Source organism: Rutilus rutilus (genome assembly GCF_951802725.1).
Source record: "Rutilus rutilus genome assembly, chromosome: 4".
NCBI classification, from domain to species: Eukaryota; Metazoa; Chordata; class Actinopteri; order Cypriniformes; family Leuciscidae; genus Rutilus; species Rutilus rutilus.
In genome coordinates, this window is record NC_140212.1 from 32,785,570 (window position 1) to 32,813,176 (window position 27,607).

Sequence of the window (27,607 nt, forward strand, 5' to 3'; positions counted from 1 at the left end):
TAAGATATTTACTGTCAGATGTCTGTCTGCTATATGTACTGACTGCATATTTGCATCATAGTTATTTATTTATATTAACATAAAATTTGGACAGTCTGATTCAGCCATGGCAAACTAAGTATTGTAGTCACTACCAAAACATTACTGTCACTACCAAAAATGTGCAGTCACTACCGTAACATGGGATGTTTTGTCAAAAATAAAGTATATTGAATTATCAACTAAGATGTTATGATAGTGTTTAGTTCAATGCATATTGAAACTAATGAATCCTTAACTTTGAAATCAGTACGATAAACTTTATGCCTTCTACAAAGAAAGAGTGGGTTCAAAATACAACAAATCTCATAAATTACACTTAAAATATTATTAAAATTATAATCTTTATTGATTTAACCTGTAAAAATATTTTTTTTTTAAATAGAAAAAATATATATTTATAAGGTAGATGTAAACAAAATCTTATTAGGTCATTATAAGCCTTCTTAATAAATTATTTAATATTGTGTTTCGGTAGTGACAAATTTGGGGAGAAGGAAAATATTCCAGCATTTTCTGAAAATACAATATGAGAATTAACTGCACAATTACTAGAAAAGCGTACCTTGGATATTATACAATTTGCATACATGCAAAATTTGTGGGAAAAAACAAAAACATTTCAAGATGTTTCCAACTCTGACTTTGCACCAATTCTGTAGAATGGCACAAGATATAGAAAACCAGACTGACCTCCAAACAGCAGGACTGTATTAATGGACTGTTTATTCAATGATATTTTGATTTCATTACATTTGACCTGGATCTAAATACTGCTGTATTGTTTTGAAGTTGTTGTTTTTTTTACAAATGAAGCTGCACTTACCTTTGGTGTACATTTGTTTCAGATTCATCTTCTAGAGAAAAGCGAACTTGAAAGCAAAAAAGACAGTGAACAAGAGGAGAGACAGTCTGTCCTTTGCCACATACCAACTATCGGCCCATTCATTACAGAACGCCTCGTCACATTTCTTGATGCACTGAATGAAAGACTGGTTCCACCTGAAGAAGAGAGAGGGCTGTTGAGGCCTGGCATGACTCTGAATGTCATCATTTGGGACCATGTTGCCTTCCACCACTCTCGCCTTGTGAATGAATGGTTTGCAGCACAACCTCGTATGATGATGCAATTCCTCCCTGCAAACTAGCCTTTCTGAACCCAACTGAGGAGTTCTTCTGTTTGTACGATCACCGGCCATATGAGCATGTTTCACTCTGAATGCTTCTTCATGTAAAGGATGTAAGCAGTTATAGGAACTTTCACCAGCTCTAATCCAATCAGCTCAACTATAGCAGTGATTATCATAGACATCAGGAAGAGTCACACCTTCATCCATTCACACTAAACTCAGCTATTGATCAGCATCAACAACGACACCAATTACAGTAATGAGACAGAAGCAGCAAGAGCCATTAAAGACAAAAGCTGAAAGCCTCATTTACCTTGATTTTACATTTGTATTGCCACACACCTAAAGCAATTTTAAACATTTACCCTTCTGCTGACTTTCTAAGGGTACGATTTAATTTTCACCAAAATAATGATCTTTTGCAGTAATTATGTAATAATCTTTTCCTTTCATGTCCAATCATAAGGTTTTTTTAATGGAATACAACATTTTAACAATCGCTAGGACACATTTCTCAATACTTAGGTCACTTTTTCAAAACTCTTCACACAGTTCTCCAAACCATCTTTCAGCTTCACACTCATAATGCATTGAAACTACCAAAACACTTTATTTATGTCTCAAATCAACTCATTCTTCCAGAACACTAGCAAAGGTTTTCTCCCAACAAACACACTTTATCAATCATAATACACAGACCTAAAAAACACTAACATCAGGCAGGATTATACAAAGTTTTGTGTGTGTAAAATGTCTTTACAAAACAAGATTGAAACTCAGCTGCTTATAATTCACTGCAGTTATATGGTCCATATTTATATTACAATACACAATTCCTAAGTCTTCCCTTTTGAATGGATGGTAATGAATTGAAAGACTAACACTTGTGACCTAAGCATTGAGAAATGTGTCCTAGCAATTGTAAAAACAAAACAAAAATGTAATTGCTAACAAAGACAAACAATTGCACATCAACAACTAATATTGCCTGAACCTCTTACTGAGAGAAAGTACAACTTATGCGAAAGCTCAACCAACTCCATCCTAGTAGAAGCTGTCTCTGTGTTTATCACTACCCTTTTGCTACAGGACATGATGTGTGAGGGGAGCAAGTGGGAGATGAATAGTCAGATATGTGTCTATATGTTGACATTTTCTATGTTTATCTGTGTCTGAACCAATCAGAATTATCCAACCTAACGTTATGACGTAGCTTAGTGATTGTGTTAAGAGTATATTTGCTGCTGTATTGATTATGTACGAGAACAGTCTACAAACTCCTTGTGAGTGTTGAAGCTGTTGATGAAAGTTTGATGCGCGTTCAGAACCAATGATTTGAAACAAAAGGTTTGTAAAGGTTTCAGGGGCTTCATGAAGCATGTTTCAAAAGTGTCCATCACTAGTAACAAGTAGTTATAATATAGTTATAATATAATTCAAGATCTTAATACCTGTTAAACTCTTAAACCAGTGTGGTTGTCTCTATACTACTCAAGAAATATCGTAAAGTAACCAAATTAAATTAACTTCAAAATCAACAAATTTACACAATTGTAGAGGGCAAATATGGTACACACCCGTCAGATTGTTGTAGTTTACAGATTTATTAGCATGAACAATGACAACATTGAAAGTAATGATGCATGAGCATTAAGAGCATCAGAGACAAAAACAACATTTACCACGATTTTAGAGCGACAAGTCACACTTTTACAAGACAATTATTTTGGTGAAATTATTTAGCCTTAGAAAGTCAGCAGAAGAGTTAATGTTTAAAATTAATCTCCTTTGCTTTAGGTGTGTGTGAATATAAATGTAAATTGTGAGGCTTTTCAGCTTTTGTCTTTAATGGCTCTTGCTGCTTCTGTCTCATTACTGTAATTGGTGTCGTTGTTGATGCTGATCAATAGCTGAGTTTAGTGTGAATGAATGGATGAAGGTGTGACTCTTCCTGATGTCTATGATAATCACTGCTATAGTTGAGCTGATTGGATTAGAGCTGGTGAAAGTTCCTATAACTGCTTACATCATTTACATGCTTTGTTTGCTTTATCTTCACCTGTAAGGACAGCCCCCTGAAATCTGTATAAAACCACAATGTTTCACTGCTTTAGTCACACTTGAAGACTGCAGCGCTACTGGTGAAGCAACTGAGATCAACGTGACACTGTTATAAAGATGGAGTTTATTAAAGAGGAGAGTGAAACCATGAAGATTGAAGAAACATTCAGAGTGAAACATGAAGATGTGAAGATTGAAGAAACATTCAGAGTGAAACATGAAGATACTGAGGAACAAACAGGTTGGTTTCATTCTCAAAGCTGAACTCTGTCATTAGATGCTTATTAAAATGTCCAGCTCTACAGAAATGAATGATATTTTTGACGAATGTCATCCGAGTGTCCTAATTAAAGTGGTTTTATTTATTTGGGTCGTCTCATGTGGACACACATGTTGAGATCACATGAGAAATACTAATGCTGCCTTTAACCTGAGAAGATCCCACTTCCAAGTTGGACATTCGATTACGACACATTAATAAAAATAATACAGAAGTAACCTGAACTAAATATTATGTGCAACATTTCACTCAGATGATGATTTGAGTATATATATATATATATATATATATATATATATATATATATATATATATATATATATATATATATATATTTTTTTTTTTTATGTATCAGTATCTAACAAACCATTAATTTAGCATAAACCGTGAAATGTGAGTGATCAAATGTTACAGTTGTCGCTAAACTCTTCTTTACAAATCCTCTTAATTTTATTTAAAAAAACATATGGAAGATTACAATAACTTTGTAAAATCATTCATTACTACTTTTGTCTCTTTAGAAAAAGGCACAATAACAACTACAATCAACAGAAGAACATTCGTCATACCACAAGGTAACACATGCAATTTTAATAAACAAAATATAATCATAATTCATATAGTGAACACAGTAAAAGCAAGTATGTCTTCTCTCTCACAGGTCTTCAGGTCTGCTTCCTCACAGACTCAATGTGTCGGGATATTGAGGACTACTTTCCAAACGCTCAATGCTGGGTTCATCCAGACACAACTCTCCTGAGATCCGTTCAACAACACATAAAACACTTTGAGAAACTACACAACTACACAATAGTGATTCTCCACATAGGAACAAACGACATCGCAAGTGGAGCGTCTGCATCGACTGTCGTCCAGCGAATGAAAACTCTCATAGCAAGAATCTCACTGGTCAATCCACACGTTCTGTATTTCGCAATCAGCGCTATTTTACCACGATTGAATGACGACTCCACACTGAAAACTACAATCAAACAGAGCAACAGCTTGATTCAACACTGGACTTCACAAACGAGAAATATTCTATTTCTAAACACTTCAAAAGCATTTCTCAAAAATGGAAAAATAATCCAAAACCTGTACAAAGACGACGGACTTCACCTCAATCAAGAGGGAAAACACAAACTTTTTTCCTACTTTCAGCGTTTCCTCTGGCATTTTTGCCAGTTTCCACCGCGTGCAAAACATACTTAAAACATCTCATGAAAATCTTTCAACACAAACTTGACTTGTTCAAAAGATTTGTGAAGCAATTAAATAAAGTTCACTTAACAAAACCTCACATATATTCCCGAACTTCATCTTTACCAACACAAAAATGACAACAGTGACAAGTTAGTTTATTTTGGTTAATTTCAACATTAATGTTATGAATATCAACTGTACACATAATAAAACTATATTTTGATTCTAACTAGAGTTCTGGGTGTTTTAATTCTTTACACGAATCACATTATTCACAGATAGACAGTAGATAGATATTATATATCATGAGATGGTCGAAGCTCAGCAAATTAGGAATTCCCAATTATAGACTGCAGATGTTCACTCTTGAAGCAGCGTTAGGCCTCTAGAATAGACATTGTTCAATACCGTTTCTGGATTTTCTAAAGCACATCCCTCATCCCTGGTGCTTGCCTTGATATGTCATCTCTCATAGAACTCCTCGACTTGATCATATGTAGTAGTTGTGGCAGTCATATTATTCTTTTTCTTTTTCTCTTTAAAAAGGGACAGTGATGTTGTGATTTTTATTTATATTTTATAACTGTATATTTTTTTCGAGAGCTGCTTTGTAAAGTTTTGGAGTGCTTGTTTTACTGACTTGCCTAGAGACTGTCTTGATTTAAAAGGTGAATTCTGTGGGGGACTCCTGTTACTTCTTCAGAAAACGCGTTTTCCTGTCTTTCTCTCACAAAGCTCAAGCTCGGACTCTCTCTGCCTCTTGATTTAGTTATGCTTCTTTCTTTCTTAGTCTTTCTGCTTTTTAGGGGCCAAGTCCTGAAAGTGCGTAGACACCTATTGAAATCGTTGGCGTTCTTATTATTCTGCTTCTTCCGTATGGAAGTCTATGGCCGCCCATAGAATCACTTGGGGAAAGTTATGAAATTTGGCACACTGATAGAGGACAGTCTGAACAGTCACCATAGCAAATTAAGAGTCTCTAACTCAATCCCTCTAGCGCCAACTGTCCAAAGTTTCAGTCATGTTAATGCTAATAACTTTCGAACCATAAGGGCTAGAAACATTCATTTTCCCACTGATTTCTTGGCTCAAGACGATTCGATTGCATCACGACGTAATTTTACCTCATGGAAATCTTTCTGCCATTTAGACTTTTTTTCTTGTCTCAGATGGTTGCTCCGATTTTCACAAATATTTAACCAGATCATCTTCAGACTATGCCATCAAAAAGTTGATTCGTCAAACCGTTCTTGAATACCGCGCAAACTAATTTTATGTAGCGCTTACAAAAACAGACTTAAGGCTGTATTTCCGCAACGCTTTATCGTATTCAGACCAAACTTTGTACATGTCATCACAAGCATGCTGTGGTTCGGCCAAGCATCACCTACTCCGGAGATACGAAAAATCATAAAAAGTGGTCTCGTTTGATTCAGGGCATCATGCCGAGTCAGCTGATATCCAATTTTTCCATATCAGCCATTTTGAATTTTGTACTAAAATGCTGTATTATATGAACGCATTAACGTATCTTTACAAAACTTGGTATGGGTTTTGTATGGGCTCTGAAAGAGTCTGAGAAGTTTTGGACCAGCGCCACCTAGTGGTGAAAAAAAAATATTTACATGCTTATAGCTTTGGATTTGGTATACTTATTTTCACGGGAGTCACCTTACATTCCGGAATCCTTGCCAAGTCCAAGGATACCAAACATTCTAGGTTTTGCCTTATGTTTAGCGCAATGTTGTAAATTAGCGCTTACAAAACATTTGCCAATATCTTCGAAACTGTTAGATCAATCGAGACGAAATCATCGTAGGAAGTTTGGAAACATAGGTCGTTGGTAATATGCTAATGGCCAAATGTCAACATTTTGATAGTAAGTAGCAAAAAAATCTAATCAAAGTCACCCATGAGTAATTTTTGTCTTTCATACATTTAAATGTCTATAACTCCAAAACAAAATGAGATATTTTCACCAAATTTGACATACATGTATGGGCTCACTCTGAGAACACATAAAAGTAGCGGTGGAACTGTGCCACATGGTGGCACTATAATACAACAAAACAAGGACATTGCCATTAATTACATTATTATTTCATGCTATTAAATGCAACACTTTATGAATGCATTGGTGTACCGTTACAAAACTCTTGATAAGCCATTAAATCATATATTTAGTTACTGCATATATGATTTTTCAGCCATTTTGCCTAAAATCATCTTTAAATGTCTTTAATTTCTCATTGTTGCAGTTGGTCTGACACTCCCAGCCATGTTGGCATGAAGACTTATCTTCTCTGGCTGCTTGCAGCTATATCTTTCTTTTCCTTGAAATTTTCATTATTCCTCTTCTTCTCTCTGAATGCCCTTTATCTTTCAGTATTAGTTTTTGCCATTGCGCTGAAGGATGAGACGTGTATAGTATAAATAAATTTTGTAGTTGTTTCTTTATTTGTTATTGTATTTATTGGTTATTAATGGTTGTTGTTGAATAATCACTATTACTCACATTGATATTTTGCAAGAAAAAAATCGCCTGGCTTCCATCTCCATTACCCTCTAAATTACAGAGAGTTTTACAGTCATGTACATTATCATAACCCTGTTTGGTTTCTGAACAGACATCTTACCTTGATAAACTGATACCAGAGTTCTTTCACACGTTCACTGTTTCTCTCAAATGGTTCAGTGCATAACTGTCTGCCAGCTCTCTGTCACGAATTTCACTGTTTTATTGCATTTTTTATTGCAATTACCATGTCAACAATGGCAATTTCCAGCACATCTGAAAAGATTCAGGGCGCTTTAATTGTGTTGTCTGCTTCTCTGTAATGTATATTCTTTGAGTGTCTGTTTGAGACTGACATCTAGTGGACGTTTTATTATCTTTTTCACATGTCATTCAAGCACAGAACAAGGAAACAGGAAACACGAGTTCAGGGAAAGTGAAACTTAAGTATAGTTGAGCTCTTGTGTGTTTTGTGTCTCTGTCTTCATGCAGTAAAATGGCAGAAGCCAGAATATCTCAGGACGAGTTCATGTGTTCAGTGTGTCTGGATCTCCTGAAGGATCCAGTGACCATCCACTGTGGACACAGTTACTGTAAGATCTGCATTACAGACTTCTGGGATCAGGAGGATGAGAAGAGAGTCTACAGCTGTCCTCAGTGCAGACAGACCTTCAGGCCAAGACCTGCTTTAGCTAAAAACACCATTCTGGCTGAAATGGTGGAGAAACTGAAGAAGACTAAACTTTCTGCTGACTGTTACGCTGGAGCTGGAGATGTGCAGTGTGACGTCTGTACTGGAAGAAAACACAAAGCCGTCAAGTCCTGTCTGGTGTGTCTGAACTCTTACTGTCAGAATCACCTTGAACAACATGAGAGTTGGTTTAAAGGAAAGAGACACAATCTGACTGATGCCACTGGACGACTGCAGGAGATGATCTGCCAGAAACACGACAAGCTCCTCGAGGTTTTCTGCCGCACTGATCAGAAGTGTATATGTGTGCTGTGTATGGATGAACATAAAAACCACAAAACTGTATCAGCTGCTGCACAGAGGACAGAGAAACAGGTATGAACTTACAAGTACTGATGAAAAAATGTAGACACACTTATGTAGTTTTAATTTTATTAATGAAATCTATGACGAAAAGTGTTCATTGATGACCTTTTTTTCCATTACTAAGGGTATGTTTATACAACACTGTTTTCAACTGAAAAAAATTATCCATTTTGGTTTTGGGTGGCTGAAGACACAAGCTTTTGAAAATGGGTTTCAAAGTAAAAGGTTTAGAAAACGATGCCTTTACCGTCTCCATGTAAACAACAAAACCATGAATTTCTGAAAATGGTTCACACATGAATATTTAGTGTTCGCGGGATGTTCCTTGACAAAGTACTAACCAACTACTGGCCTAGCAATAATACAGACGTTTTAGTAATTCTCACAGATCATTTTGACAACGTTGTTGTCTGTTTTTAGTACATCGCTGTTGTGTAAACATACCTTAAGACAAGACGATGATGAGACCAACATCATTAAATGATAAATATGATTATATCAACATGCAATATCGTTAATCAAAAAAGAAGAGACTAAAATGTAGTTAAAAAATTATAATGTTCACACATTTCTGCTGTTCGCGAGAGAAGACATTGATGGAAAGTTTGTAATTCAGTTGGATATCTCAATAAAGCCGCGTTTCCACCGCAGGAACTTTCCCCAGGAACTAGGAACTTTGGGCTGGTACTCGATGTGTTTACACCAAGCGGCAACCTCCCCGTCTCTCTCTTGAAACCAATACGGAAGTGAGTTAAACTGCAATTCATTGACTGGCCGCTTGGCCTGGCTGCAGAAGTGAGTCAAATCTGTATCTCCCTGATGTTAAAATTACCAACTTTACAGCAGAAAAAAATATGTTTACAGCCTGGATCTCTATGTGGCTTTGGTCTATACAGCTAATTTTGCCCTTCATAACAACTGTGAGGGGGGTGAATTATTTTATAACTCGTCCGTTTAGTTGATTAATATTTAAATTTAAGGGTGTGGCCAGTGGCCACTTGAGTGACAGATGGATTGCCGCTGTCAGTGCTAGCCGTTTGTCTGCTGTTACTAGCCGTCACTTCACCTCAGCAAATGTTGCTGCTGAACTTGCCATCTCTGCAGTGTTTGTGCTTTTTTTCGGGATTAATTCATACAATTTAATACTTGGGTACAAAGCCCACGTCTTTGGATTCCGTCGTTATCGTTCGAGAGAACAACCAGCGCTGTATTTCAGTTGTTTTCCTCCGTGAACCTGCACTAATGGATGTCTGACAATTTCGTTGCTTTTTGGGGTTTTCAAATTTAAAACGTCAATAAATACTCGTTCGTTCTGCTCTCACGGAACAGATGGATTATAATATGCTTGTTTCATCAGATGAAATCCTGCAGGCGTCGGCGCTTTCTCCGTCCATGCAATAAATGCACATGAATGAGCGCGGATTTTCTAGCGCATTTACTTGCACTTCAAAGGCAATATATCTATGGTTTAACCCATTTGAGAGACGGCCAAAATCAGAATTTAAAATGGACTGAATAAGCTCTCTACGAACTTGAGCGATGCCGCGCTGACGGACCATGAAAGAGTGACGGACATGTATGCACATAAATCACTGTCACACACAAACACTCTCAAAGTAATACACAGTCTCACTTGTAGCCATGCCTTTTAACTATTATAATATTTCGAAGGGCAAAAATAGGAACGTTTAATTGGCTTTACATCATCAGCTAACTCGATCACGTCGAGCTAGGTGATTTCAGATAGCCAGGTCAGCTCCACTCACGCCCCGCCTGTTTGCCTATTTTCTGTTATCCGGGAGTGACGCAAGGCCAAGATGGCGACGGCCGGCTCCGCCCACTTTAGGCTTCAAAAATGCTCTTCAGAAACCTACGGGTGACGTCACGGACACTACGTCCATATTTTTTTACAGTCTATGGTTTACACCGCAGGAACCAGGGTCTAAATGAAGTTCCGGGTAAATATTTCCCCCTCCGATAGTCCCTGCTCACGAGGTAGTACTTTTTCAAAGTTCAGGAACTTTCAGGGGTGGGACTTGTGCGCTGCACAAGCTGATTGGTTGTGTTCACGCCGCATTTTGGTTGGATGACTCCACGCAGCATTTTCTTTATTTTTAACCTCCCTTTTAAAAAGTGGCTTCATGCAGTAAAGTTGTCTGTCTGCAAATATGGAATTTAATAAAAAAAACTGGGGGACTGGCGACGAGTTTCAGGCTTTATTATTTGGGTATTTGTGGAAGAGGAAACTTTCTGCGCGTTCGTCACAGCCATCTCACGGCCAATGTCCGCAATAGCTGATAACATACAATTATATATCTAACGTTAGCATTACGAGCTCTGAACACGCTTTATCAGTGCTCGTCTCTTTTCTGCCACAGCTTTTAATATTAAGTCATTATGTTTACACATTGTCATCTATTGCAAGGCAAACCATGTTACAAATTTACTATAACAGGATTGAAATAGCGCTTTGAGGTTGGTAACAAAACTATTTACAAGACTGTCACTATTTATGATTGATAGACGGGGTTCAGGCTTTTTTTAAGCGTATTTGCGCAAAAGGAAATTTTTGCGCGTTCGTCCCAGTCATCTCACAACATACCTTGTCTAATTTTATACGCATACGAGCTTTCTGAACACGCTTTAGTATCAGTGCTCGTCTATTTTGTTATGTTACTTACCTCGTTAGTAAACCAATAACTGCAGCACAGTTTGAATCTCCTCCATACTTATAAATGTGGCGCTCAAAACTGATTACTGTCCGTCGCAGACTGGGAGGAGCAGTTGCGCGCAGTTTACCTTCCCGGTACTTTAGACCGCGGTGTAAACGCAGAAAGCAACCGGTCTGGGGCAAAAAAGGTTCCTGGGAAAAAAGTTCCTGGGACAAATTGTTCCGGGCAATTTCGGTGGAAAAGCGGCTTAAGTAGAGTAAGAAAGTAAAACGATGAACATATTAGGCAACTAACGTTAATTGACTTCTGCATACATGTGTTTAAGGCAGCCTTAAAGGTACTAAATGATTTTATTGAATCTGTTGAAAAAAAGAAACACTGTGCAGCCTTATTCATCGATCTATCAAAAGCATTTGATACGGTTGATCATACTTTACTGATACAACGATTATCTAGTATTGGATTATCTAAACATACGATTTGGTTGGTTTAATAACTATCTTTCAAACAGAACTCAATGTGTACAGGCAGAAGGTTTTATCTCTGGTTCACTCAATGTCACTAAAGGTGTGCCACAGGGGTCAGTCCTAGGACCACTCCTATTTACTCTATATATAAATAATATTGATCATAATGTTCATAATGTAAAGTTTCATTATTACACTGATGATACAGTTATATATAGTTCAGCATCCACACCCAATCTGGCTCTCTCTCAGTTACAGCTTGCATTTGATATTGTTCAGCGTAACTTAATTGAATTAAAACTAGTTTTAAATGTGGACAAAACAAAATTCATGTTGTTTTCTAAATCCAAATCAATCCCTCATAACAATCTTCTGCCTATCGATTAAAGTATCGGTATCAGACTCGTTCTGGAAAAAGTGCTATCGGCATCCCTAGTTTGAGCCTTTGAACATTTCCATACTAGATCTCACATCAATATTTGCTTCATATCAGCTGTTCACATGATGATTTTGTGGTAGTATTACTGTCACTGTCATTGGTTTGTCCTTTAGCACCAGCTGAAGGAGACGCAGAGGTTGTTCCAGCAGAGGATCCAGCAGAGAGAGAAAGATCTTCAGCAGCTGAGAGAGGCTGTGGCGTCTCATAAGGTGAGTCTGGAGAAGAAGAGAAGTTTGAGACGTCTCAGTCAGGACTCACTGAAGCCACTGTGTGATTGTGATGTGTGTCCTAACAGCGCTCTGCACAGACAGCAGTGGAGGACAGTGAGAGGATCTTCACTGAGCTCATCCGCTCCATTGAGAGAAGCCGCTCTGAGGCGACACAGCGGATCAGAGATCAGGAAAAGACTGCAGTGAGTCGAGCTGAAGGACGACTGGAGCGACTGGAGCAGGAAATCAATGATCTGAGAAGGAGAGACGCTGAGCTGGAGCAGCTTTCACACACACAGGATCACATCCATTTCCTGCAGGTAACAGAGATCTAGAAGAACAGGGTCATAGTGGACTTGAGCAAGAGACTCACAGAGAAACATTTCATGAGAGCAGAATGAGCCGTTGACTGAAGTGTTGATCTGTGTGTTCGGTTATTATATCATCATCAGTCAGACTCTCATCTGATCTTCTTCTATTGAAAGAGACGCACTTACAAATGCAGTTCAGCTGGAAATCTCTCAGGAAACTTTTTTCTGAAAGATATATTGAGTTTCCAGACAGCAACATCTCAAAACTTCACTAATATTTAAGCTCTTTTTTTTACAACAATGTGAAATCCATGAACTTAATGGTACCACAAAACGTTTTTACAACTTTTCACAATGTTGTATTTTGGTTGCAATTAGACAATGAAACTAACATAATATAGATAATATAAACATGTCACCTGTCGCATAGGAATACATTCGCTCCTCTAAAAACAGTGCCTACGTTTATGGGAAAAATAAATGACAAGCTACTACATTTTTAATATCCCATTACAGTTACTCTTTGTGATGAATTTCAAGGTTGCAATGAAGGGAAGGGAAGGGAAGGAAGAAGACAGGGGTCGGCGAGACTGGGACACTCGTTTATTAAAGTAAAAAGTTCAAAAGAGTAAGGTTGCGCACAGAGCGCGTTCACCGTGCTTATCAGCACAGCAACAACAAAACAATAATCCAGATTCTCGTGGTGAATTCTCCGTCGAGCACAGCAGCAGACGAGGTCCCAGTCCAACTCTCTCTCTCTCTCTCTCTCATTCCCACCGGCTTATATCCGGTCTCTCCACGCCAATTACTGCAATCAGACACAGGTGTTCATCATCTGCACTTGACCTACTTACGCACCGCTCGGCTCCGTCCTCTCTCTCCCGCTACAGACTTCGCAAAACCACGCCCCCCTCGCCACATACCCCCACCGCCCGACTCAGGCCGGGGAGCCATCCGGTCTGCAGCCTCCCCCCCCCTCCTCCTGGAGAGGAAGTCGGCCACAGCCATCTGTGCACCCGGCCTGTGGATTACCTGGAACTTAAAAGGCTGTAGAGCTAGATACCAACGAGTGATCCGCGCGTTGGTATCCTTCATGCGGTGGAGCCACTGCAGGGGAGCGTGGTCCGAACAGAGGGTGAACTCCCGCCCCAGGGGGTAATAGCGGAGGGTGAGAACGGCCCATCTGATGGCCAAACACTCCTTCTCTATGGTGCTGTACATCGTCTCTCTCTTAGAGAGCTTCCGACTGATGTACAGCACCGGCCGCTCTTCACCCTCCACCTCCTGGGACAGGACCGCGCCCAGCCCCCTGTCCGATGCGTCCGTCTGTAGGATAAAAGGGAGAGAAAAGTCAGGAGCATGCAAGAGCGGTCCGCCACATAGAGCAGCCTTTATCTGAGTAAAAGCCTGCTGGCACTGCTCCGTCCACTGAACCGTATCTGGTACCTCCTTTTTAGTTAGATCAGTCAGCGGGCTGGCGAGGTCCGAATAATTAGGTACAAACCTTCTGTAATATCCCGCCAGCCCCAGGAACTGTCTAACCTCCTTTTTGGTCTTTGGTCTTGGACAGGTCGCAACTGCTGCGGTCAATTTGGGGACGTACCTGTCCACGACCTAAATGGAAGCCCAGATATCTAACTTCCACACGCCCAACTGCACACTTCTTCGGGTTGGCCGTGAGCCCCGCCCTTCTCAGCGACTTCAGGACAGCCCGCAGATGCTGCATATGCAGCATGCGACCGGAGAATTCTGTCCATCAGACGCTGGAAGGTCGCCGGAGCCCCGAACAAGCCGAAAGGAAGAGTAACAAATTGGTGTAATCCGAACGGCGTTGTGAAAGCTGTTTTTTCTTTGGACTTAGGAGACAAGGGGATCTGCCAATATCCCTTTGTTAAGTCCAGTGTCGAATAAAATCGAGCAGTACCTAGCCGATCAAGCAATTCGTCAACCCTTGGCATTGGATAAGCGTCGAATTTCGACACAGCATTCACCTTGCGATAGTCCACACAGAATCGAACCGAGCCGTCAGTTTTAGGCACTAAAACTATCGGGCTCGCCCAGTCGCTGTTGGACTCTTCTATTACTCCCATGTCTAGCATTGCCTCTAATTCGCTCTGAACCACCTTTTTTTTGTGTTCTGGCAAACGATACGGCCGGCTGCGTACAACCACACCCGGCTCTGTCTCAACATGGTGCTGAATGAGGTCCGTCCGGCCAGGCAGGGGCGAGAACACATCAGCAAACTCTGCTTGAACTTTTTTTACATCAGCGAGCTGGGAGGGTGAGAGGTGATCTCCACCAGGGGCCAGAGCGAGAGATTGGGTTTTTAGACTCGCCTCTGGTCCGAGATCCTCCTCTCCGCTCACTACCGTCGCCAGCATCACTGATTCTACCTCCGACCATTTTTTAAGTAGGTTGAGGTGATAGATTTGATGTGCTCCGCCCCTATCTGTCCGAGCTACCTCATAGTTGAGATCCCCAACTCACCGTGTGACCTCAAAGGGTCCTTGCCACTTTGCGAGTAATTTTGAACTAGAAGTAGGGAGTAATACAAGCACTTTATCTCCCGGTGCAAATTGACGAAGTCTAGCCCCCCTGTTGTACAGCCGACTCTGTTTGTCCTGAGCCTGTAACAAATTCTCCATTGACAGCCACCCCAAAGTGTGGAGTTTTGCTCTCAGATCCAGGACATACTGAATTTCGTTTTTACTATTTGAAGGTCCGTCCTCCCAAGTTTCTCTAAGGACGTCTAACACCCCGCGGGGCTGACGTCCATAGAGAAGCTCGAAGGGGGAAAACCCCGTGGAGGCTTGCGGGACCTCCCGTACAGCGAACAAGAGGGGTTCTAACCATTTATCCCAATTTTTGGCGTCTTCTTGTACGAACTTTCGAATCATGGTTTTCAACGTGCGGTTAAACCGTTCGACCAAACCGTCAGTTTGTGGGTGATAGACGCTGGTTCGAATCGATTTACTGTCCAATAATTCGTAAAGTTCGCGGATTGTGCGTGACATAAACGCCATGCCTTGATCGGTGAGAATCTCTTTCGGGATTCCCACCCGGGAGATTAATTGAAACAGTACGCTCGCCACGCTCTTAGCAGAAATAGTGCGGAGCGGCACTGCTTCAGGATACCGCATTGCATAATCCACCAGGACCAAAGCAAAGCGGTGTCCCCGTGCTGACCGTTCTAATGGCCCGATGAGGTCCATACCAATTCGCTCGAAGGGGACCTGCATTAATGGGAGAGGGCACAAAGGTGCTCTTGGGTTGGCCGGTGGGTTCACCAACTGACATTCACGACAAGACGCGCACCACTTGCGTACATTCTCGTGAATGCCCGGCCAGAAAAATCGGGCCATGAGACGGTTTAGTGTAGCTGTTTGTCCTAAATGCCCTGCCATTGGATTACAGTGAGCCGCCTGGAAAAGCATTTCCCGGCGGCTTTTGGGTACCAACAACTGAGTTGTATCTTGTTTTGACTGGGCGTCTTGGGTCACCCGATACAACTTATCTTTTAAAATTGTAAAATATGGATAGGAGAGCGGTTGGTCAGGGTGGAGTAACTGGCCGTCGATAGAGCGGACCTGATCAAAAGCATGTTTCAGCGTTTCATCCTGAGACTGCTCCAGGGGAAAATCATCGCGCTCTGCAAGGATGGTTCTTTCAAGAGCGCTCCGTTTCCCTGAACCAGCTCCCAGAGATCCCGATTCAGCTTCTCCCACCTGAGCAACCGCTTCGTTCCTCCCGTCTCTTTTTACCCAAGAGGCATCCGCACACAAACACCCTAATAATTCATTAAACGCTGGCCAATTGGTCCCCAAAATTAGCGGATGCCGGAGGTGTGGATTAATCGCCACCTCTACTCTATGCTTTTGTCCCCTAAATTGAATTTCCACAGGCATGATTGGATAATCCATCACCTCCCCATGTACACACCGTACCTTAACCATGCGGCTATTATCCAATGCCCTAGGTTGAATCAGGCTTTGATGGATGGAGGTTTGGTTACAACCTGAATCCACCAAAGCCTGATATGTACCCCCCTTGATACTTACTGGTATCTGGTACAGACCATCGTGATCGGGGGCAGCTTGTGGCGCATCGGGGACCCGGATCAGCGTCCCCACCTCCATCACCGGACACCGATCGATAAAGTGACCCGGATCCCCGCAGCGCCAACAAACCGACCCAGACTTCCCCGCCGCCCTGGTGGCAGGAAGCGGGTCAAGGGATTGGCGTGGAGAGAGCGGTGGAGCAGCCGTTGAAGTAAAGAATCCGCTAGGGGCGCCCCCTCCCCTGGGAGGGGCCCTGGGCGATGGCACCGGCTCTGCAGAAGTCCCTGTTCTCCATCTTGGAGCTGGCCTGCGTGTAAGGCCCCCACGAGACCTGGGAGGAGGGACAGGTTTTGAGAGGGAACATGAGAGAGAGGGGGAAGAGAGAGAGAGAGAGAGAGAGAGAAGCAGATGGCAGGGGTTCGCCGACCCCTGGGCACGCCACCATCTGATCTTCCGCCAGCTGGATGGCCTGGTTCAGCGACGTCGGGCGGTGGCACTGGACCCACTGCGCGGTCTTCCTCGGAAGCCGCGCCACGAACTGCTCCAGTACCACTCGGTCGATGATCTCCTCGACGTCGCTTCCGTCGGCCATCAGCCATTTGCGGCATGAGTCCCGGAGCTGTTGTGCCATGATGAAGGGCCGGCCGGACTCTTCGAGGCTCAGCGTCCTGAACCTCTGGCGATGTTGTTCTGGGGTCCGGCCGACCCGCTGGAGGATGGCACGTTTGAGGTCTTTATAGACCAGGAGGTTCTGGACTGGCAGTTGGTGTGCGGCTACCTGTGCTTCTCCGGTCAGCAGAGGGATGAGCCGCATTGGCCAGTCCTCGAAGGGCCATCCCCGGTCCTCTGCGGACCTCTCGAAGAGATCTAAAAACGCCTCCGGGTCATTCTGGGGTCCCATTTTGTTGAGGAGTAACGGCGTTGATGACTCCTTAGTAGTGGGGGGGACGGCCCGAACCTCCTGGTCTATCCAGCTCCGGAACAGCTCGCGGTCTTCATGCTGGGCTCGGAGGAGCGCTTCGAATCTCTTGTCCTGCTCCTCCTTAATCGCCGGTAGTTGTTGGTGCTGTTCCTGGTGAAGACCGGCGAGCGATGTTATGATGTCCGCAAATGGCGTGGCTGGCGAAGTCTGCATGGCGGCGGCGATCTTCTTCCCTCCCGGGTTTCGGCACCAGTGTGATGAATTTCAAGGTTGCAATGAAGGGAAGGAAGAAGACAGGGGTCGGCGAGACTGGGACACTCGTTTATTAAAGTAAAAAGTTCAAAAGAGTAAGGTTCCGCACAGAGCGCGTTCACCGTGCTTATCAGCACAGCAACAACAAAACAATAATCCAGATTCTCGTGGTGAATTCTCCGTCGAGCACAGCAGCAGACGAGGTCCCAGTCCAACTCTCTCTCTCTCTCTCTCTCTCTCTCTCTCTCTCTCTCATTCCCACCGGCTTATATCCGGTCTCTCCACGCCAATTACTGCAATCAGACACAGGTGTTCATCATCTGCACTTGACCTACTTACGCACCGCTCGGCTCCGTCCTCTCTCTCCCGCTACAGACTTCGCAAAACCACGCCCCCCTCGCCACACTCTTCTTTTTATGAAAATGCATTGTACAGGAGAGAGAGAGCTTTCCAGCGGTGCTTCTGATGACAGGGAGTAGACAGCGATCGCGGATCAGCATGTTGATTAAGAACGCCAACTTTTGTTGAATTTAGGAGAAATCCACAGACGCAAACAGACAAAGTGTAGTAAAATAAAGACCTAAATGTGTATTTCAGACTTTTTTTCACCACAAGTCTGAAAGAAGACATGTTATTGAAGACAAATATCCAAAAATCTCAAAATTGACCAGTAAAAAAAAACAATGTTTTTGCCTGCCGTGTCTCGTCTTAATCAACCAATTGCCAAAATAAGAGGTGTATACAGCAGACTTACCTCCGTTCGTTGACAGTTTAACAGCATTTGGCCCCGCCCTACCTTCCTAACATGTCTGAATCCAGCTCTTCCCGTCCGATCATCTGATGAAGAATCTTCCGTCCTTGAGGAATCTTTGCCACAATCCTCTGGCGTTATCTCGCGGGCGTCAGGCCAAACATCTGCGATCTCCTTCCGCGTACTTCTCTAAACCGGACCATTCAAAAACTCTATCCTGCCATAGAGAAATTGACAATAAGGCCTGCTGAGCACCACACTCGCGTCTCGGGCAATGCCACCCTCTTACTTACCGTGAATGAACGGGCCTTCCTCCAGCGTCAGGCTGCCGCAGCAGGCCCTCAGTGATCCGCGCCGCAGATTCACACCAGCTCGCACTCTCAACCCCCTGTCGGCTCAACTCTGTAAAAGCACAGCTCAAAACCTTCTTGTTTTCTGTCCCTGGTTGAATTTCGCATCGCTTCAGTTGTTGAACCACGGTTTATGGTATACTCATTTTGAACGAGGTAATACGCGTTTTTAAAGGTTTCTGTACAAATCATTTGCCGTCATTAACGCACTGCTTTTGGCTTAAACTCACATGTATAAACAGTAGCTCGCACATTACGTGCAGATTGCACGCACAGTCGCACACAGAATCATTAAATACCTTTCGTTAACGCTGCAATTTATCTAAAAAATGGCATAGAGGTACATTTTATTTTTGAAGTAGTTTAAACCCACAGCTTACCTATTGGTAAAGAGATGAAGCACAGACTGGTAGGACAAATTCATAAGCAATCGTCCTCCCTCATGCATTCAAATAAATGTAATCTTACCATTCTACTTCATCTGAATCAGATTCAGAACGAACAAAATCGTAAAGTAATGTGACCCATTGACATAGAAATTATGCAAATAAACTATGTTGAGGGTTCCTTCACATTATTTCCAGGTTGAAAAAAAAAAAAAAAATTCATACAAGTAGTGTTTTCACGGCAAAGTGTAGTAATCCTTAGTGATTGTCAAACACAATTGCATAAATTCAAGGTGCAAAATTCTATGAAAAGCTCTTTGCCTTTCACCATAAATGAGTCTCTTTTGAACCTTTTTAAATGAAAGCGTGTGTGCCACTCAAACCAGCAACAGATAAAGGAACAAACGATCATCTAAGATTAGCAGATCAGCATAACTACAATGTACTCACAAAAATAAACAGATTTATTGACAAATAAACCAATATGACAATAATACATAAATCAAAGAAAAGAAAATACATTGTAGAACAAAACTCATTCCCCCTCAATGGATATTAATAATCAGCCAACCTCCTATGAACACTAATACAATCCCAACTTTGTCACACAGAACAATTCAAAATAAATACAGCGCACACATGCCGGTACTGGCTAGATGAGGAAATCAAAACAAAAACACAAGAGGAACAGCGATCAACTATACCTGCAACACAGCCACCAATCCTGGACTAACTTCCAAGATAGAAACGGGCGTGACCAACGGCCTACAAATCCGTTCATGCACAAAACAACATGGACATGTCACCGGATCGCACAATGTTTGTGTCTTCTCACCCAGACCACGTCTGTGCACCTCCTCTCTAGGCCTCTTCTTCTTCTTCTTCTTCTTTGGGTTTTTACGGCAGCTGGCATCCTTTGAGTTGCATTACTGCCACCTTTCGATTTTATTTTCCCTTCGTTTTCATTCATACTAAATCCGCCTATCTAATCCAGTCATCCTCAGAAAACCAAATATCCATTTCCTACCCTCCACACTCTCTCCATACTCCAATAAATTGTGATGCGATCCGGGAAAACCCACCACATGGTGAAATTTTACCTATTACAGATTTTGATATCACATGGAAGCTGGTATTAAGCCCTTTCCAAATCTGCTTTTATTTTTATCATAGCTTGTTGGTAGCAAAAGTTATGTTTATCTGAAGTTGGCCGATCGCTATGATTTTCTGGAACGGAATTTTGAGAAAAACGGGTTTAATTAACTGTCACCGTCGAGACACTTCTTGTCCATCTCGCGATTGTTATAAAACTGCGTGACGTTATAGTTTAAACAGGATTGGCGCGAAATGCGCAATATACACATTCACTGTAGTGTTAAGAGACGGACAGGTGTATGGGATATACAGAGATTGTTTTTTTTTTTTTTACCGCTGCCGGGCGTTAGAGAAAATGGTCGCATAGAATGCATTAGAGAAAGAGAGTATTTTTAGTTTGACACTATAAATCGCTGTTTTTCTGCACTAAACAAGGGAATTTTGCCAAGATATTTTCAGAGATAAGAGAAAAGATGTTATAGAATAATAATTTAATGGAAAAAAAAATTTGACAAAAAAACTGACATTCAAACTATTTTGGAATTTACTGAAACCGGCCAAGCGCGACATCCGACGGGTTTTCCCAGATCGCATCACAATTGTTTACTGTATTATCTACCTGTTTTTTAACTGTGTTATCATTTCTTGTCTTTCCTGAGTAAATTTCCTGCATGTTGTAAAATGTGCTACTGTTTCAGCCTCCTGACATTGTTCACACATTCCTGTAGGATGTTTTCCTGTAATTAAAAGTGTGCCGTTAAGATTGCTATGCCCAATTCTCAGCCTGCTTATTATCACCTGCTCTTTTCTCTTTGTTCCCCTACTTCTTGATATACCTACTTTGCTTTGGATTTCGTGTAAATGTCTCCCTTTTGTTGCATTATCCCAGCTCTGTTGCCATTGTTGATTTATACTTCTCCACACTATGCCTTTCCCCTCTGATTTCGATAATTTAATGTTTTTAAGCAGAGGTGACTGCTTAAAAACCCTCTACCTACCTGGCCACGCCCTCTACTAATTGCCACCTCACCGGCTAAAGATGCATTAGAGGTGTATATACGCAGGTTAAAAACCGTTTAGGTTTCTTCTGTATTCACTCAAAATAAATACAAATAATTTAGTAATCAATCTCTCAGCCCCGCACGGTTTCCGCTGAGCTTTGGATTCCAATCACCCAGGATAAACCATGGGTCTAGCCACATCCATTGAATTCTGGGCATTAACTTGGATACATTTTCCAGACCGTACTGCACAATGAGAAATCAAAAGGATATTTCTGGTCTCACCCACCCTTCCAAACATAAACTGTCCTAAACGCAAACTGCTATCTTAGCTCGGCCACTAAACTCCAGATGCGCATAATCCTGCAAGGCCGCCCTCTAAACTTTAAACCTCTAAACCTACAAGCTCACCATATCCACCTTCCCCACTGTTCCTGCAGGATCCCACTTGTTTCAGCAGTGTCATCTCCTCCGCTCCCACAGGAGCTCCGTCTCTGGCTAACTTTGCCTTCACAGCCACAGCAGAATTATCTCCCCGTTCCCGCAGGAGCTCCGTTCCTCTGGTTGACCTTCTTCACTGTCACAGCAGTCCATTTTGCTCCCACAGGAGCCCTGTGTTTCTAGCTAACCTTGCCTTCACTGCCACAACAGTGATGTCTCTCCAGAACCTTACTATTTAGAACTAATAATCCCGTAACTCACCCGTTAAAATATTTGATTAAGCAAAGCAAGACAGACCAAACCAATAATAATAATAATAATAATAATAATAAAAAAGGCCATTACATCTACATTTTCAACCTCTCATCGCCAATCCAACTATACCAGTCCGTTCTGGCATATCTTCAACAGAGAAGCTCTCAGGCTAAATCCTCTCTTGAACCCTTATTTATAGATGACTCTAACAAACCCATGACACGCTTTTGGTTCCAGAAACACTTCAAATCCGTTCTCGAAAAGTCAAGCATCCCAGCAAAAAATTATAATCCTCCAGTTACTCTTTCCACATCAGGGCAGCAACCTCAGCAGCCCAAAAGGCCTCTCCCAGCAGCAGATCCAAGCTCTTGGAAAAGATAGTCCTCAGATGCTTTCCAAAGCTACATCAGGACCAACCGGTTCCACATTAAAAAAGCCCACCAAACCTTCATTGATTAAAATCCTCCTTGACGTCCACCTGGGTTTACTTTCTCCGTCCAGCGAGTGTTGATCCCCCAGCGGATGCAGCGAGAACTCTCCTGGTCAAGCACCTATGTTTTTCTCTTTTCCGTCCAGAAAGCATTGGTCTCCCAGCGGACGCAGCGAGAACTCTCCCGGTTGAGCACCTATATTTTCTTTCTCTGTCCAGCGGGCATTGGTCTCCCAGCGGACGCAACGAGAACTCTCCCGGTCGAGAACCCATGTTTTCTCTTTCCGTCCAGCGAGTATTGATCTCTCAGCAGACGTAGCATGCATCTGTTTACTCTTTCTCCATACAGCAAGTTTGTTCTCCCAGCGGATGCAGCGAGAATTCTCCCGGCCCGGCTTCCAAAATTTGTCACTCTGCCGTCGGATGCTGTGATCTGCTCCCATCAAGAAGCGGCGTGAGCCATCCTGATCGGGCATTTCTAAATCTTGCTGCTCCTCATTCGACAGCCAGTAGGGCCCTAACGCTGTGAGCTGTTCTGATATTTCTTCAAAAGCAGATTGTGGATTCATTTTAATTGTCCACGATCAAAAATCGTGATAAAGCACACCCCTAAACCAAAGTGCATCCACACATCGGCTCTGCAAGCTGGAGGCGCTCATTTTTTCCGGCATTCTCCCTCCCACTTACTTCTGAGACATTGGCCATATGAATGTATATATAAACTTATGATATGACTGAGTCAGCGATGTACAGGAACTGAGAAGGTCGTTTGACACACAGAGGGATTTGATGAAATGTTAACGTCATTTTAAATCTGTTTAAAACATGATTTTAAAAAAAGTATTGATACTAGAGGTTGGAATATCGATACACTACTGTGAAAAAAAATATTGCGATAGTTAGCTGTATTTGATATTTTTGCATATATTCAGACCTAGTTTTTATCGCATTGACTGTGCGGACAGCTTCATCCATCACTTGTTTCATATCCGGTGGCATTTTCTAGGCCACAACAGAACACAAAATCCTCCTTAATTTGTCCTTCATTTACAAATCTAACGTAAACTAATAATTGTGCTTCTTCGGCAATATTATCTTCTCTTTCACATCTGTTGCCATCCGCCCAATATGATTATAGTTACTGTATCATTTAAGACCGATATTAATGGTAATTGATCAGCAGCGCTTCGTCCACACATAACAGAAACAGTCTCTTTAGCACAGGGTAGGAAAAAAGCCTTGGCTAAATTGTGTGGCTTTCCAGTTACGGCAATCCAATGAGAGAATGAACGAAGCGTGAAGAGCCTCTCATTCACTGTAGCAGTTTTCTGTAGCTCTGATGTTTGACCACGCAGCTCCTGTAGTTTACCCTGGAAAAACTCAAGTGGCTGCAGTGATTTGTGTTTAGATGTCAAGTGTCTTAGCATTTTGGAAGGTTTAAGACTCTTTTGCTAACACCTTGCTGATCACACACTGTGGTCAGGATGTAGACAAACCCAGCATGATTGATCATTTTGAGATCCTAAGGATATCCCGAATACAGACACTAGATGGAGCCGCAAGCTCATGCAGAGCCATCGGAAGCAAGCCATGCATTAAATAAATGTATTAGAAAATGCAGCATTTGCCATTTATTTAGTAATTGCTTCCAGCTATTTTGGTGTCCATACAGTTGGATTAATGCAGTTCTCATGGGTCCAAGATCGAAAAATACAGAAAAATAGCAATGCTTCTACCTGACCTGATCACTAACTGCTCAATAATTATCTACTCGTAGCCTTTGAACTGCTTTTCCTGAGCAAATCTACTCAACCCTCAAACTACTCAACATTTATGTTCTTAGCAAATGTTTTATCATCCAAAACATTATATAATTTGTTGCTCTAATGTCATATAATGAATATGAAGAAAAATGTATCTGATGCTGTGAAAGAGCTTGATTTAGTTCAGTTACTAAAGATGTCAAGATCAACAAGAGCCGCTGAAATCTGACAGTAGTGCAGGTTATTGATGAAGTGTGGAGGTGATGAGCTTTGATTTCTGTTTTCTGTAGAGTTTCCAGTCTCTCTCAGCTCCTCCTGAATCTACAGACGTAAATTACAATCCCTTCATTTCTCTCTCCTCTTTTGATGTTGTGAGAGAATCTGTCCTTCAGCTGAGAGACAAACTGGAGGATTTCTGCCAAGAGGAGCTGAAGAAGATCTCTGACAGAGGTAAAGTCCTGGAGATTCATCAGCTCTCAGAAATGATCGTCCATCATCTCATATCATGTAGAAGATCATATTAGAAATGTCTTAGGAACGGATGCAGGGATCATTTTCTCTTGACATAATAATCACACTCTTCATGTCTGTTGATTTCCACAGTCACTTTCACCAACATTGTTCCCAGAACCAGGAACGACTTCCTAAAATGTAAGTCACTAAGAAAACCAGCAGAAAAACTCACTGAGTGTCTTCATGTTCTTCCTGTAGAAGGTGAAAGAAAACATGACAGAAGAGTTTTAGAGTTGATCATGTAAATGATGATTTGCACAGGATATCTGGTAAACTGTACTGAGACACTGCTGATATATTGAACATGAAGAGTTCAGCTATAATAAAAGATCAGACAGATTCATAATTCCTGATTCTGATGTGTTTTCTCTCCATCAGATTCCCATCAGCTCACTCTGGATCTGAACACAGTGAATAAACGCCTCCGTCTTTCTGAGAGGAACAGAGTGATTACTAACACTTACACAGATCAGTCGTATCCTGATCATCCAGACAGATTTGATAGTTATCGTCAGGTGTTGTGTAGAGAGAGTGTGTGTGGATGCTGTTACTGGGAGATTGAGTGGAGTGGTAGTGTGGAAATATCAGTGTCATATAAGAGCATCAGCAGGAAGGGACGGAGTAATGAGAGTGTTTTTGGATCTAATGATCAGTCCTGGAGTTTGTTCTGCTCTTCCTCCAGATACTCATTCAGACACAGTCGCATCCAGACTGAACTCCCTGTAAAGTCCATCAACAGTAGAATAGGAGTGTGTGTGGATTACAGTGCAGGAACTCTGTCCTTCTACAGCGTCTCTGACACAATGAGCCTCATCCACACAGTCCAGACCACATTCACTCAACCGCTCTATTCTGGGTTTGGGGTTTATACTAGATCATCAGTGAAACTGTGTTGATGAATCAGAACAGACTGTAGAGAGATTCTACCCATAATGCTTTGAGCTGCATGATAAATCAGTAACAGTGAGATGTTAGTCTCTTTATTTTCTCTTCATTACATTAATTCTACAGCTGAACTTCTGTCAGTGAAATAACATGTCAGAATAAATGTGTGTAATGAATCCTCATATAGACAGTAAGATCAGTGTGTGTTTGTGAGTCATGATGAGTGACGGTGTGTATCTGTGCTTTTCTCAAACTCTATTTGTGTTGATAAATCAGTCATTCGATTCTTATTGTAGTGTCACAAATCATTTTATATTACTATCATTACTATGGGGGGGGTCTGAAGTTTAACCCTCTGGGGTCTGAGGTGTTTTTGGGGTCCTTGAGATGTTCTGACATGCCCTGACATTTGTGCTTTTTTCAGTTGCTTATAAACATAGTAATGGCAAAAAAAAAATTACACACTATTTAGCACAAACAGGGCTACCATAATATGTGAGCAACAAGAATGTACATGTCTGCATTTTTGAGAGAATAATGTTTATGCGTGGTTATTGAAAAAACTAAAAACTAAAGTTTCTGAAATAAGACCACAAAACACACACTAAATATGTGCCAATAAGACTTTTGTCTAATGGATGTCATCGCCTAGTGTTTTTTCTTCAAAATTATGTGAAAATCACCCTGCCTAATCCTTCACATAACACAATACATTGATTTGAATTTTGCAAAGCACTTTCTGTTTGGAAAGGCAATATTCGAGTGGGCGTCGACGTCGATCATGCATATGTAGTGGTTCACACCTGAGGACCGCATACTTAATGAGCCATTCATTCAGGTGAGTCACTGAGCCACAAGAATGCAAGAGCAACAGTTGGAAGCATCTCAATTCTTTTTTTATTTTTCCACATATTGTGCTTGCAATTTGGCCTATAATAGCCAAGGAAAACATGTAATTGTGCAGTTAATTCTCATACTGTATTTTCAGTTTTGGAATATTTATCCTCTCCCCAAATTTGTCACTAATAAAACACAATAAAAATTATTTAAAGAAAAGGCTTATATTTACCTTTTAATAGTTTGTTTACATCTACCTTGTAAATATTTAAATAAACAACAATTCAAGTGTAATCTTTCTTTGTACAAACTAAAGTATACATTTTATCATACATATTTCAAAGTTAAGGATTTGATTGATTATTTGATTATTTTTGACAAAAAAATTGGCAAATAAAAGCTTATTTGAGGTGGCAGATATTTTACAGTAAAAATGTATAATCTATCCAAAACTAATCAACGAAATGTTGTCTTTCATATGTCTGTAACATAGGTCTTTCATTTTTATTATAAGGAATATAAATTCAGACGCGAGTCAGATGCGGATACTGTGTTTGTTTTAGGCTCGCGCAGTCTTCACTCGGACGCGCGCTTCAATCCGTTGTGGAGACTCTCTTTTCGTTCCAGTGAAATTACAAAACAAAATACACACAAACATGTGTGGTTGTATATCAGGCAGAGGCCTGATATACAACCACTGATAAACATAATCTGATTTGACAAAAAAAAAAAAAAACTACATGAGTGCGGATTCGAACTCAGAACCTCTGACACGCTAGGCAAATGTTCTACCACTAGACCACTTGAGTTCACGTATTTGCTCACGTGAAAACTCGGTGTTTACTCGGCGTGATCAATTCGCTCTTGAACATGCTGCCGTTCGTCTGAGTTACAATCTTCCTCTGAGGAAAAGCCAAGGTGAGTTATTCCTCGCTGTCCAGAATCATCTGAAGAGCGTTCTTTACCGGAGAAACGCGCCATCCTCTCAACGCGATGAACTATCAGTGAATCTGATCTGATGAAACTTCGTGTTTTCAAGGCATTGATCGGGGGGGCGGGTGCGAAGCATAGATTACCTAAACTATTTACCATGTCAATAGCGCCGGGGGCGGGGCGGCCTCAGTTCATTATAGAGATAATTAGGCAGAAGGAAAAAACGGTACCTCTCCTTGCTTTCAAACGGATTACATGAGTTGAAAACATTTGTTTTTTTTATTAATTACTTCATTTAAAAGAAGAGATTTCAAGCTTCATAAAGACATATATCACGTGCCTGTGTGAGAAG

The 27,607-nt window shown here is 41.5% G+C and overlaps 1 protein-coding gene across 1 annotated transcript; it reads left to right on the forward strand.

Moving 5' to 3' along the window:
• The first annotated feature begins 7,642 nt into the window (after positions 1–7,642).
• Positions 7,643–27,237, forward strand: LOC311289717 (tripartite motif-containing protein 16-like). Its single transcript, XM_084407948.1, has 6 exons — positions 7,643–8,294; positions 11,977–12,072; positions 12,159–12,392; positions 24,378–24,537; positions 24,691–24,738; positions 24,979–27,237. The coding sequence occupies exons 1-6, from the start codon at positions 7,725–7,727 to the stop codon at positions 25,494–25,496; spliced, it is 1,626 nt and encodes a 541-aa protein (XP_084264074.1). The 5' UTR covers positions 7,643–7,724; the 3' UTR covers positions 25,497–27,237.
• Positions 27,238–27,607: the final 370 nt, after the last annotated feature.